Source organism: Malaclemys terrapin, chromosome 21 (genome assembly GCF_027887155.1).
Source record: "Malaclemys terrapin pileata isolate rMalTer1 chromosome 21, rMalTer1.hap1, whole genome shotgun sequence".
In the NCBI taxonomy this organism is placed as follows: Eukaryota; Metazoa; Chordata; order Testudines; family Emydidae; genus Malaclemys; species Malaclemys terrapin.
In genome coordinates this window covers 20,990,607-21,003,171 of record NC_071525.1, presented here as the reverse complement: position 1 = coordinate 21,003,171, position 12,565 = coordinate 20,990,607, and the positions used below count along the sequence as shown (strand labels likewise).

Below are 12,565 nucleotides of genomic sequence, written 5' to 3'. Positions count from 1 at the left end.
GAGCCCGCAGGCCAATCGGTCCTGAGCTCCTCGACGTTTACGTGTAACGCCAGCTCCTGTCAAGGCCGCCGTGTACCGCGCCGCCCCCCCGCCGAGCTCGGGGCACCGGGAATGAGGGAGACCGAGGGGGTAAACGCTGCACGCTCGGGTCGCTGCACCAGCACAGAGGTCAGAGCCCTTGGTGGGCTCGCGAGGAGCTTGTCCAGGTGATCTCTGGACGGGGACCAGACGGTTGAGTCACTCCTGGAGGAGCCGCAGCCTGAGCCTCGCTGGGGCCTGGTAGCCGGCGGCAGACCCGGGCCGTGGTGAGGGGGAACACGCAGAGCCCGGCGATGAGCTCCACCGTCGTCCGGACCCTGGCGGGTGGCAGGAAGGCTCGGCACAGGCGAACTCTGTCCTCCGCGCCGGAACCAATGTTCATTTCCCCTTGTTTATCACCAGGCCAGGGCGTGGCGTGTGGTTTGCCGTACTGCCACCTCGCACTGCCCTATGGCCCTTGAGCAGCCGGTCACCGAGCTACGGATAAATGTGAATACCCGACCTCTGAGGTAAGCTGCCTCCGCCAACAGGCACTTGGCAAACAGGAACACCGCACTGGCTGTGAGCAGCGCCTGTCGTGAAACGTGAAACGTCGCTATGCGAAAATACGCGTCCTTCAAGTCGAGGGCAACGAACCAGTGCCAGGGTGACCAGGTGCAACTTCAACCTCTTGGGATACCTGCTGGGGTCTCCCAGGGCCAGATGGGTCTGAGACCCCCTTGGCCGCTGGGCTCAGAAAGTAACGGAAGGAAAACCCCTTGCCCCTGTAGGGTAGAGGAGCTCCCGCCCCCAGAAGGTCCTGGAGCTCCCGGGAGGGGTCCGGGGGGGGGGGGGGGGGTTGTGACGAACTGGGACTGTTCTTACTGTGGTCTTTGAATGCTGACAGGGGAGTGTTGGCTGGGATAGTCCGCATTGGGGGATGGGAGACTGGCCTTGAGGGAAGATACCTGAGCACCTAACACGAGAACAACCCAGGAAGGGGTTAGAGGTCAGGTAACACCTCTGCCCCAGGAAACTGAACAAAGGCTGTGGGAGGGGTCGCTGAAGGGAGAGTTTCAGGAGCTGGCTGGTGGAATGGAGGGAGCCCAAACGGGGCTCGGATCCCCCAATGGGGCTGTGGTGCCCTGGGACCCCAAGATGGACCTAACTGGGGGGGGTCCTGTTGTCTGCGCCTGCAAGACCTGTCTTGGACTGTGTTCCTGTCGTCTAAATGAACCTTCTGCTTTACTGGCTGGCTGAGAGTCCTGGTGAATCGCAGGAAGCCGGGGGGGCGGGGCAGGGCCCTGTGTCCCCCCTCCACACTCCGTGACAGGGGGTTAGAAATGACTAACTCTGAGCCACAGGCCTGAGGACTCATTGGTGCGCCAGGCAGGCAGGGAAGGGGGCAGGCGGCTGGAGAAGCGGGGGGAAGCAGGACCCAGGACACCAACTGGAAGGCCGCCTTCAGGCTCGCCCTGATGGAGCTGGACTGGGCCGAGCCCGAGGGCTGCTGGCTCTGACGGCGCTTGTCGGCTTTGCTCCGGGCTCCGTGCCGGGCTGGCTGCCGAAGCCCATCCAGCTGTGTACGCAGCGTCCGTGTGCTCCGCAAACAGGCCCGGCCCGGCCCCAGGCGAAGGCCCGACTGGGACGAACATCAAAGGGAAACGATCAAACAACCGAGTAGCTGCAGAGGTGAAGTTCACCCCGAATGGATCTGGACAAGGAGTTTTGCCGAGCAGGGAACCGTCCAGCACCGGCACTGGAACCGAGGGTGGGAGGAGCCGGCGGTGCCCCTTATACCGCGCTGTGCGGGAGCCGCTCCAGGGGGCACCAGAGCCAGGAAACTCCCGGCACCGGCACGTGGCGAGCACAGCCCTAACGCGCGTGGGCAGGAGCAGCCACTCGACGAACACGGCGTGTGCGTGCACCTGGGAGGGTTGGGGGGCTGGCGGGGGGCACCGGGGGCTCACCAGGAACACAGCGTGTGCATGCAGGTGGGTGGGGGGGTTGGGGGGCACCAGGGGCTCACCAGGAACACAGCGTGCGCGTACAGGTGGGGGGGGGGGGGTTGGGGGGCACAGGGAGCTCACCGGGAACACGGCGTGCGCGTACAGGGGGCACCGGGGGGCACGGGGGCTCACCAGGAACATGGCATGCGTGTACAGGGAGGCACCGGGGGCTCACCAGGAACACGGCGTGCACGTACAGGGGTGCACCAGGGGCTCACCAGGAACACGGCGTGCGCGTACAGGTGGTTGGGGGGGCACAGGGGGGTCACCGGGGGCTCACCAGGAACACGGCGTGCGCGTACAGGTGAATGCCTAGCTGTATCCCGTTGACGATTTTCTCGCGGGCCCAGCGGGGGATGCCGAAGTTGGCGATGAGCGCCGTGACCGGCACCGCGAAGAACCTGCGGGGAGGTGGGGGGTTGGGTTAGTGGACAGAACTCCCCCTCCCCCAGCTCCCCCCACCCCAAACCTGTCCCCTCCTCTGGCTCCCCCCACCCCAAACCTGTCCCCTCCCCCTCCCCAGGGCCTGGAGACCCCCCGCCCGACCCCCCTTCCCTTTTAACTGCCTCCTTGGCCAGGCCCAGCAGCAGGTCCCTGCCCTGGCCCCAGTGCACTCACCAGAGGGTGTAGGCTGCGAAGAAGGGGACGTAGAAGGGCTGTTTCTCGGGGCACTGCTTGAGGGTGGTGAGCACAGCGTAGCAGAACCAGACGTAGGCCAGGAACTGCAGCGCGATCAGCCCGTAGCCGGCCGGCGACTCGTACGTGTACAGCACCTGCGCTGGGTCGAAGAACTGCCCCCCGCCCGGGTCAGCACCCCAGGGCCCAGCGTGGGAGTGGGGCTCTGGGGTGGGGCCAACGGGAGACAGGGCCCTGTCCCATCCCGGGGGCTACAGGGAGATGGGCCTGGGGCGGAGGAAGTCCTGGGGAGCGGGGGGGGGGGGTGTCCCAGGGAGAGGGGGACAGGCTCGGAGGAGGGTCCTGGAGGGGGTCCCTGGGTCGGAGAGGGGTCCGGGGGGGGGGTCTGGGGGTCCCAGGGTCAGGGAGGGGGTCCCTGGGTCAGGGGAGGTCTCAGGGTCAGGGAGGGGTCCCAGAGGGAGTCTGGGGGTGGGGTCGGGGGTCCCTGGGGTGGGGGGGATCTGGGGGTCCCAGAGGGGGCTCGGGGAGGGGGTCCCAGGGTCAGGGGGGGGTCTGGGGGTCCCAGGGTCGGAGAGGGATCCCAGAGGGGGTCCGAGGATCCGGGGGTGGGGTCGGGGAGGGGTCTGGGGGTCCCAGGGTCAGGGAGGGGTCCCAGAGGGGGTCCGGGGAGGGGGAGGGGAATCCCTGGGGGGGTCTCACCTCAGCCTCGTAGATGAACAGGACCACATGGGTGATGGTGTAGAGCGTCATGTACACAGAGAGCTTGATGGAGCCCGTGTGGCTGATCCGACCCCTGGGGGGGAACCATGAGCTGGGACCCCCACTCACTGCCCCCAACCCCTCCCCTTCACTGCCCCTCCTCCTCACTGCCACCCACCCCTCCCTGCCCCCAACCCCTCCCCATTCACTGCCCCCCCTCCCTGCCCCCAAGCCCTCCCCCTCCCTGCCCCCATGCCCCCCGGCGGTACCTGGTGACCGTGAACCCCTTCCCCAACAGGATCAGCATCAGGAGGAAGACGAGGAAGCTGATGGAGAAGAGCAGCTTGGCTGGGGAGAGAGGGGGGGTGAGCCGGGGGCCGGGCGTGAGCCCCCCACGTCCCCCCAGCCGCACTCAGTCACCCATCCCCGCCAGACGGGACCCCGCCACCCACACCGCAGGCCAGGGACCGGGCCGGAGCCCCACTGCCCTGGGAAAGGGCTCCCCCGGGGGAAACCTGGGCCCAGTCCCCCGTCCGACCATGGGGCGCTGGGCCCAGCTCCGGGCACGGGGGGGCCTCCAACAGGGGACGCGGGAATCGGGGGGATCCAGCTCCGGACGCGGGGATCGGGGGGGGGCCCAGCAGCGGGTGCGGGAATCGGGGGGGGGCCCAGCAGAGGATGCAGGAATCGGGGGGGCCAGATGCAGATGCAGGGGGCGCGGGGATCGGGAGGGTACAGCTCCAGGCGCGGGGGTCAGGGGGGCCCAGCTCCAGGCGTGGGGATCAGGGGGGTCCAGTTCTGGGCATGGGGATCGGGGGGGGGCCCAGCAGCGGGTGTGGATCCAGCCACGCGGCCCTCAGCCCAAGCCCAGAGGGGAGGCCCCCTCCCTGCCCTGCCCCAGGCCCCGGTGGTCCAGCCCGGGACAGCGCCAGCCCCTCTGCCGTCGCTGGGGGGTCGTGTGCGGCTGGTGCCTCCCCACAGCCCCCACATCTCTCCCATCGCGGCTCCCCCAGCAGGGCCACGTCCAGCCCGGCTGCACCCGCCCGGCACCCACCCAGGATCTTCAGGCTGCCGTTCCCGACGCCATCGCAGGCGTATTGACCCCAGTAAATGCAGAAGAACAGCAGGCTCACCACTGGGGGGAGAGACAGAGAGTGAGGAGCCCCCTCACCCCGCCGCCGCCCTCACCCCCCTCACCCCGCCGCCCCCCTCACCCCCCTCACCCCGCCGCCCCCCCCGCCCCGTCACCCCGCCGCCCCCTCACCCCGTCACCCCGCCACCCCCTCACCCCACCGCCGCCCTCACCCCCCTCACCCCGCCGCCCCCCTCACCCCGTCACCCCCTCGCCCCGCCGCCCCCCTCACCCCGCCGCCCCCTCACCCCCTTCACCCCGCTGCCCCCAACCCAGCATCAACCCCCAACCCTGCCGGTGCCCCTCACTCCTGACCTGCAGCCCCTGCCCCCCCCCAGCTCTGCCAGTGCCCCTCACTCCCGACCCGCAGCCCCTCCCCCCCCAGCTCTGCCAGTGCCCCTCACTCCCCAACCCGCAGCCCCAGCTCAGACTCACCCTCCACGCCGGCCGCCGTCATGAACATTTTGTAGGTGGTGTGGAGCAGCTGACGTCCCTTGAGCAGATCTGAGAGTTGGGGGGAGGGGTTAGCAAGGGGCTGGGGGCCCCGAACCCTCCCCCCAGGAAGTGGCTCCCTCTCCCTGCAACGTGCCCCCCTTCCCCTCTCCTCCCCTCCCCTGGGCTGGCATTTCCATTTAGGTGACCAGGGCAGCAGGATTTGGGGGGGTGGCAATTCTGCGGCGGGTCCATCACTCGCTCCGAGACCCGCTGCCGAAGTGCCCCAAAGACCAGCAGCGCGGAAGGACACCCCCCCCCTCGCCGCAGAATTGACGACAACGACCAGGAGCGCAGAAGGACCCTCGCCTAGGGCACCAAAAACCCTGGCGCCGCTCCTGCCCCTCCCCCACTTCCACCTCTGGGGGGGGAGGGGTCATCCCAGATTACAACGAGGCACCAGGGGGAGGAGCCCCCCCCACCTCCCACAGACACAAGGGCCCCAGGAACAGAGCCCCCCATTCAGGGCTTGATCCCCCCTCCCCCCCCCAGTTATGGCCCCCCAGTAAAAGCTCCCCTACCCCCCGGGACAAAGACAGTGACTCCCCAACCCCCCCCCCCCCCGAGTACTCACAGCCGAAGTAGCAGGAGATGAGGAGGATGAGGAGAAAGATGAGGAGGAAGGTGATGTCTGTCTCCAGGATTCCTGGGGGGGAGAGGGGGGTGTGACGGGGTGCTTGTATCCCGCCCCGGACAAGAGGGGGTTAACCCCAGAGGTGGGCGCCGTAAGTCCCGCCCCTCAGACCCAGCTGGGCAGGGTATAAAAGGGAGCAGCCCAGGCCGGCAGCTCATTCTGGGTTAACCCTGGGCGGAGGCTGCTGGAGAGGGAGCAGGAGACCCTGAGAGCCGGACTGGAGATCTGCGGCCGCCGGAGCCCAGCGAATCACCCGCACCGAGTAGCCGGGAGACCCAGGTGCCCCCAGACAGCAGCAAGTGACCCGGGGACAGTGCACGAGCGGTACCTCCCCCCTCCCCACTGTCAAGGCCCTGGGTCGAGGCCCGGTGGAGTTGGGTGGGCCCGGGCCCCCCTACCTGGGCTGTCACCCCCCCTTGTGGTGGCCCCTTCCTCCCCCGGGGTACTAGCCATTGGGCCACACTGGTTACACTGACTCTGGCCACTGGGCCGCACTGCCCTGAATGCAAGGGCCGCCACAGGGTCTCCAGCTCTGGGCCGTCCCGCTTCCAGCTTAAGGCCTGTCAGGGAGACGGTAACTGCGGTGGTATCGCTGCCCTGGCGTGCACACCCTGCTGGCAGTGCTGGACCCCCCTGTGCTCCCTGGGCAGGGGACATGGAGGGCAGAGGGCAGACCTGGGGGGGCAGCAAGCTCTGCCCCCTCCGCCCCCGGCCGAGGACCCACCGAACTCGTCGGCAGAGAAGTGCCGGGTCCAGAAGGATTTGCCATTGGTCAGGATCATCTCGTACTCCAGCTGCAGCCCATCACCCTGCGGGGAGAGGTCAGAGGTCACAGCCGGGGGGGCATGGCCAGGGGGCTCTGTGTGTGTGGGGGGGGGACACGGCCAAACTCACCCCGCACTTGCTGAGGGCCACGTACCACCAGCGCTCGCGGACCGAGCGGAAACTCCGGCCACTGGCGCAGCTCAGATACCGCACGGAGTCCTGGGTCAGCACCTGGGGGCGAGACGGGGTGGGGGCATCAGAGCCAGTGGGGGGTACCCGAGCGCCCGTCTGTCCCCCCGGTCCGTCAGGCCAGACGCCTCCCACAAGCGTTGGCAGCCGCAGGTTCCTCCTCGCGCCAGGACAGGGGCCTGGTCTGACCGGTCCGGGGTCTGGCCCAGGGCTGAGCTGGGTCCGAGTCTGCGATTGGGGGCCTTCTTGCCCCCTTGCTCGCACTGCGTGAACGGGATGCAGGGGGACCCTGGGGATTACGGGGCCCTTACCTGGCACCCTGACCAGGCGTACGGAGGGGGGGCTCTGGGGGGGCCCTAGGGGTTATGGAGCCCTTACCCGGCACCCTGACCAGGCGTTCAGTGGGGGGGGGGGGCTGTGGGGGGACCCTGGGGGTTATGGAGCCCTTACCTGGCACCCTGACCAGGCGTACGGAGGGGGAGCTCTGGGGGGGCCCTGGGGGTTATGGAGCCCTTACCTGGCACCCTGACCAGGCGTATGGAGGGGGGGCTGTGGGGGGGACCCTGGGGGTTATGGGGCCCTTACCTGGCACCCCGACCAGGCGTACTGCGTGGTGAGGTTAATGACCTGGTTGTTTTCCGGGCGGATCACAGATTCTTTCATCAGGCAGTCCTGGGGGGAGGTAGAGGGGTTAGCACTGAAGACCCCCAGCCCCCCGCAAACCCACTGCAGTGAAGAAAGTTGCTAACGAGTGCCTCCTCGTTAATGAACGTGTGTGTGGGGGGGGTGTCACAGACTCCAAGGCCAGAAGGGACCATCTCGTGTGACCTCCTGTAGGACGCAGGCTGGACTGAAAGCCTGCCCCCAAGGGGGGCTCCTTGTTCTAGGCCTTATTTCCGTCCGGATGGCTCTAGCCCCACGTACGGCTCATTCTCTGCCCCACCCGGGACATCGCAGTGATCCCGCACCCGCCTCGTCTGTATTTACCCCTCCCCCGAGCTTTAGCCGGCTGCAGCCGGGAGGATGTGGGGGGAGGGGGGTCCAGGCCACGGCCACTGATACCAATGCCAACTGGCGCAGGGCCAAGAACTGACCCCCGCGGGCCCCACTGGAAACCCACCTGCGCGAGGACAACTCTCTGACAGTGGCGTTTTGAGACCGTTTTTAACCCAGCTAACGAGCGCTGGGTTCGTTTGATATCGGTCTCGTTTTTTAATCCAAGTCGAACGCCTGACAGGCTCTATCATGTCAACACTGTTAACTTTCTCCACCACAGTCCGACATCTCACCCAGCAGCTGTACAATTAGCCGGGCAGGTCGATTTCCCACGAACCCGTGTGGATTTGCATTAATTATATTTCGCTCCTTTTGTTCTTCATTAATCGAGTCCCATATCAGCCGCCCATTAGCTGTCCAGGATGAAGGTCAGGCCAGCAGGCCTAGAATTACCTGGTTTATCCCATTTACCCTTTTAAAACAGTGGCACAACATTTGCTTTCTTGCAGCCGTCTGGAACTTCCCCAGGACTGATTGAAAACAAAAATCAACATGAATGGTCTAGCAAAGGCCTCAGCCAGCTCCTTTAACACTCTTGGATGCAAATGATCTGCACCTGCCGATTGAAACGTGTCTAACATGAGAAGCTTCTGTTTAACATAAGAACAGAACAGCTGCCACACTGGCGCAGACCATGGCCCGTCTAGCGCCGTATCCTGTTTCTGACAGTGGTGAATGAACAGAACAGGACAATTACTGTCCTTCTTCCACTCCCAGCTCCTGGCAGTGGGCGGCTTAGGGACACCCCCAGAGCACGGGGCTGCATCCCCGACCATCTTGGCTAATAGCCCTTGATGGACCAACCCTCCATGAACTTATCTAATTCTTTTTTGAACCCGGTTATACTTTTGGCCTTTACAACATCCCATAGCAAGGAGTTCCACAGGTTAATTGTGCACTCAATGAAAAAGTACTTCCTCTTGTGTGTATTAAACCTGTTGCCTATTCATTTCATTGGGTGACCCCTGGTTTTTGTATGGCGTGACTTCCCTATTTATTTTCTCCACGCCATTCATGATTTTATAGACCTCTGTCACATCCCCGCTTTGTCCTCTCTTTTCTGAGGTGAACCGCCCTCATCTTTTTAATCTCTCTTCACGAGGAAGCCGTTCCATCCCCTCTATCATCTTTCTTGCCCTTTTCTGAACCTTTCCCAGTTCCACTGCTTCCGTTTTTGAGATCGGGCGCCCAGATCCGTACACAGTATTGCAGGCGTGGGCACACCACGGATTAGTACAGGGGCACGATAATATTTTGTCTTATTTCCTAATAGTTCCCAACATTCTGTTCGCTTTTTTGACGGCTGCTGCACATGGAGTGGATGTTTTCAGAGAACTGTCCACAATGACTCCAAGATCTTTCTTGAGAGATAACAGCTAATTTAGACCCCATCATTTTATATGTGTAGTTGGGAGGATTATGGTTTCCAATGAGCATTACTTTGCACTTATGAACAGTGAATTTCATCTGCCATTTTGTTGCCCAGTCACCCAGTTTTGTGAGACCCTTTTGTAGCTCTTCGCAGTCTGCCTGGGACTGAACTCTCTTGAGTAGTTTTGTGTCAGCTGCAGATTTTTACCCCTTTTCCCAGATTACTGACGAATGTTGAACAGCCCTGGGCCCAGTACAGACCCCTGGGGGACCCTGGTATTTACCTTGTTCCATTGTGAAAACTGACCATTTCTTCCTCCCCTTTATTTCCTATCTTTTAACCAGTTACCGATTGTCGCGGAGTGTGGGGGAGTCAGGGCCCTGCGCCCCTCTTCCTGCGATTCCCCGTGACTCTCAGCCAGCCAGTAAAACGTAAGGTTTATTGGACAGTAGGAACGCAGTCTACAACAGAGCTTGTAGGTACAACCAGGACCCCCCAATCAAGTCCTTTTGGGGGGTTCAGGGAGCTTAGACCCCTGCTTGGGGTTCCCTGCGTTGCACCACCCAGCCCCAAACTGAATCTCCCAAATCCCTCCAGCCACCTTCTTCCCCCTCCCCTCTGCTCCTCCTCTCCTTTGTCCGTCTCCCGGGCAGAAGGTGTCACCTCTCCCACCCCCCTTCCTGGCTCAGGTTACAGCTCGGGTAGCTCAATGTAACTCCCAGGCTCCATTCCCAGGTCAAATCCGCCCCGCTCCCTGCTCCGTCACACGGATACAGGAGAGGAACCTTCCCTCTTATCCCATGACTGCTTAGTTTGCTTAAGAGCCTTCGGGGAGGGCCCTTGTCAAAGGCTTTCTGAAAGTCCATGTACGCGACAGCCACTGGCTCCCCCTTGTCCACGTGCTTGTCGACCCCCTCAAAGAATTCTAGTAGATTGGTGAGGCGTGATTTCCCTTCACAAAAGCCATGTTGATTCTTCCCCAACAAATTATGTTCATCCATGTGTCTGACAGTTCTCTTCTTTACTAGAGTTTCTACCAGCTTGTCTGGTACTGAAGTCAGGCTTAACGGCCTGTAATTGCCGGGATCACCATCTTTTTTTCTTTTTAAATCAGTGTTACATTAGTTATCTGTCAGTCATCTGGTCCAGAGGCTGATTTAAGCGATATTTTACATGCCACAGTTAGTAGTTCTGCAATTTCACCTTTGACTTCCTTCAGAACTCTTGGGTGATACCATCTGGGCCTGGCTGTTTATAGATGTTCGGCTGCGTGTGTGTGTCTCCCTGTGCGCTGCCCCGGCACAGCAGACCTCGAGCAACCCACCCACTGGCAGCAGGATCCATACGAAGGCGCCAGTCCCGGTTAATAGCACCTGGCCGACTCTGCGAGGATACTCAGAATGTCTGCCCACGACCATGGACACAACTCAGCCAGTGACAGCTTTTTCCATTCCCCCCCTCAGCTGGACAAAGAGACCCTCTCTGAGATACATCTTTATATCCCAATACAAACAAGTTACGGACGGCCCCTGGCAGCTAGTTACGGCCCCCTGACGTGGCTAGTTATCACCATCTGTTTGTATGTGTTGGTTCGATCAAAACATCTCTATTCATCCCCCTTCATCCTGACCTGATCTTTAGGAGGGGTCAGTGTGTTCCTGTTATCCTCGGGGATGGTTTTGTACCATCCTTGATTATCAGGGGGTCCTGACACCGCTCAACGTCGGGGGGGGGGGATTCTGGCACTGCTCAACATCAGCAGGGGGGGGTGTCCTGGCACTGCTCGATGTCAGGGGGGGTCCTGGCACCGCTCGACGTTGGAGGGATTCGCTCACAGCCTGACTTTTGCTCACTTTGTTTTATATCGGCAACGCTTGCCCACTACTTTAGCTCGGGCCTCTGGTACAAGGGCTTATATCTCAGGCTCTCTTCCTACTACATGTGTGACTTATTGCCGTTCAATTGATCAATTTGTTCCAAAACCTCCTCTACTGACCCCTCAATCCAGGATAGTCCCTCAGCTCTGTCACCGGGAAGGAATGGCTCAGGTGTGGGAATCTCCCTCGCATCCTCTGCAGTGAAGACCAATGGAAAGAATTCAGTGAGTTTCCCTGCAACAGCCTGGTCTTCCTTGAGTGCTACTTGGGCACCTCGATGAGCCAGCCGCCCCATGGCCTGTTTGCAGCCTCCCTGCTTCTGATGCACTAACAAAAAGTTACTGTTAGTATTTGCGTCTTTTGTAAGGTGCTCCTCAAATTCCTTCCTGGCCAGCTCGTTAGCCTGGTACATTTTACTCGCCAGTGGATGCGCTGCTTCCTATCGCCTCACATTTTACAGGGCGCTTTTTGCCTCCATCACTCTGCGGTCGCCATGGGGCCAGTCTCTTGGGCCTCCTCCTGTCTGTTCTGTTTTCGGGGAGACCCGCAGCCGGAGCCTCTACTCTGGTGTCTTTCCGGAGCCTCCACGCTGCTTTCTGGCATTTACCCTGGTGGCTGTTCTTCGGTGTCTGTCTAACCAGCAGCCTCGGTTCTGTGCCGTTAACCGCGGCTGGGAGGTTTCTTTGGTGTTTTCTCACCGCTGCACGAGGAGGCAAAGTTTAATTACAGGCCGGTCACTGTTACTGAGCAGCCCTCTAGGACCCGATCCTGCGCTCCACTTAGGAGTGAATCGGGAATTGCCTCTCCTCTTGCGGTCCCAGCCTCGCTGCTCCAGGATGCAGCCACTGGGGTGTCTAGACAATTTCTCAGTAAATGTCACGTCGGGGCATGTGACAAGTCAATAGCAGGACACTAATGGAACAGTCACCGCATGATGAGACTATGGTGTCCCTAGCCTCTGTTTGCCGGACACTGGGAATAGGCAACAGGACGGATCACTTGATGATTCCTTGTTCTATTCATTCCCTCTGGGGCACCCGGCACTGGCCACTGTCGGCAGACAGGACACTGGGCTGGATGGACCTTTGCTCTGACAGAGTATGGCCACTCTTATGTTTTTCCCACAATACAGAACAAAAATATTGATTGAACACTTCTGCCTTTTCTGCATTAGTACTGCTAATTGTACCATTTCCATCTAGTGATGGACTAATACCAATGTCAGGGTTCTTTTTGTTCCTAAGATATTGCAACTCCTTATTTTCCTTAACTCTGCTGGCCATAGATTTTTCCTCGTCTCTCTTGGCTTCCCTTATCAATTTTCTACAATTCCTAACATCTGATTGATATTCATTATCCCCACACTTCTATTTATTACATTTTTTTTAATAGCTCCCCTCTAAACCTGGCCAGTTTTCTAACTAGCTCAGCCTTCCTCCTCCATTGTGGGACTGTGGGGTTTTGTGATTCCCAATTACCGGTCACATTTTTCTGATTAAATTCTTACCCTTAATTTGGATCATAATAGTTTTCAGCTTTGTGAAAGTGGCCCTCCTAACTCACCCAGTGTATATATTACTGGTCTGCTGGCACATTATAAAAGTGATCAAGTCACTTAGTTCTGTGCTGTCTGTCACACCAGGGTCTAATATGGAATTCCCCCGTGTGGGCTGCAACACTTTTTAA

The 12,565-nt window shown here is 60.9% G+C and overlaps 1 protein-coding gene across 1 annotated transcript in view; it reads right to left on the bottom strand.

Moving 5' to 3' along the window:
• TMEM145 (transmembrane protein 145) overlaps positions 1–12,565 on the bottom strand; it is a 32,914-nt gene that overhangs the window by 16,344 nt on the left and 4,005 nt on the right. Inside the window, exons 4-13 of the mRNA XM_054011371.1 lie at positions 7,160–7,246; positions 6,515–6,616; positions 6,345–6,429; positions 5,561–5,632; positions 4,930–4,998; positions 4,417–4,497; positions 3,632–3,710; positions 3,363–3,456; positions 2,646–2,818; positions 2,308–2,428 (exon numbers count right to left, since the gene is read on the bottom strand). Coding sequence (XP_053867346.1) covers positions 2,308–2,428; positions 2,646–2,818; positions 3,363–3,456; positions 3,632–3,710; positions 4,417–4,497; positions 4,930–4,998; positions 5,561–5,632; positions 6,345–6,429; positions 6,515–6,616; positions 7,160–7,246 — 963 coding nt within the window. The remainder of the gene's footprint in view (positions 1–2,307; positions 2,429–2,645; positions 2,819–3,362; positions 3,457–3,631; positions 3,711–4,416; positions 4,498–4,929; positions 4,999–5,560; positions 5,633–6,344; positions 6,430–6,514; positions 6,617–7,159; positions 7,247–12,565) is intronic.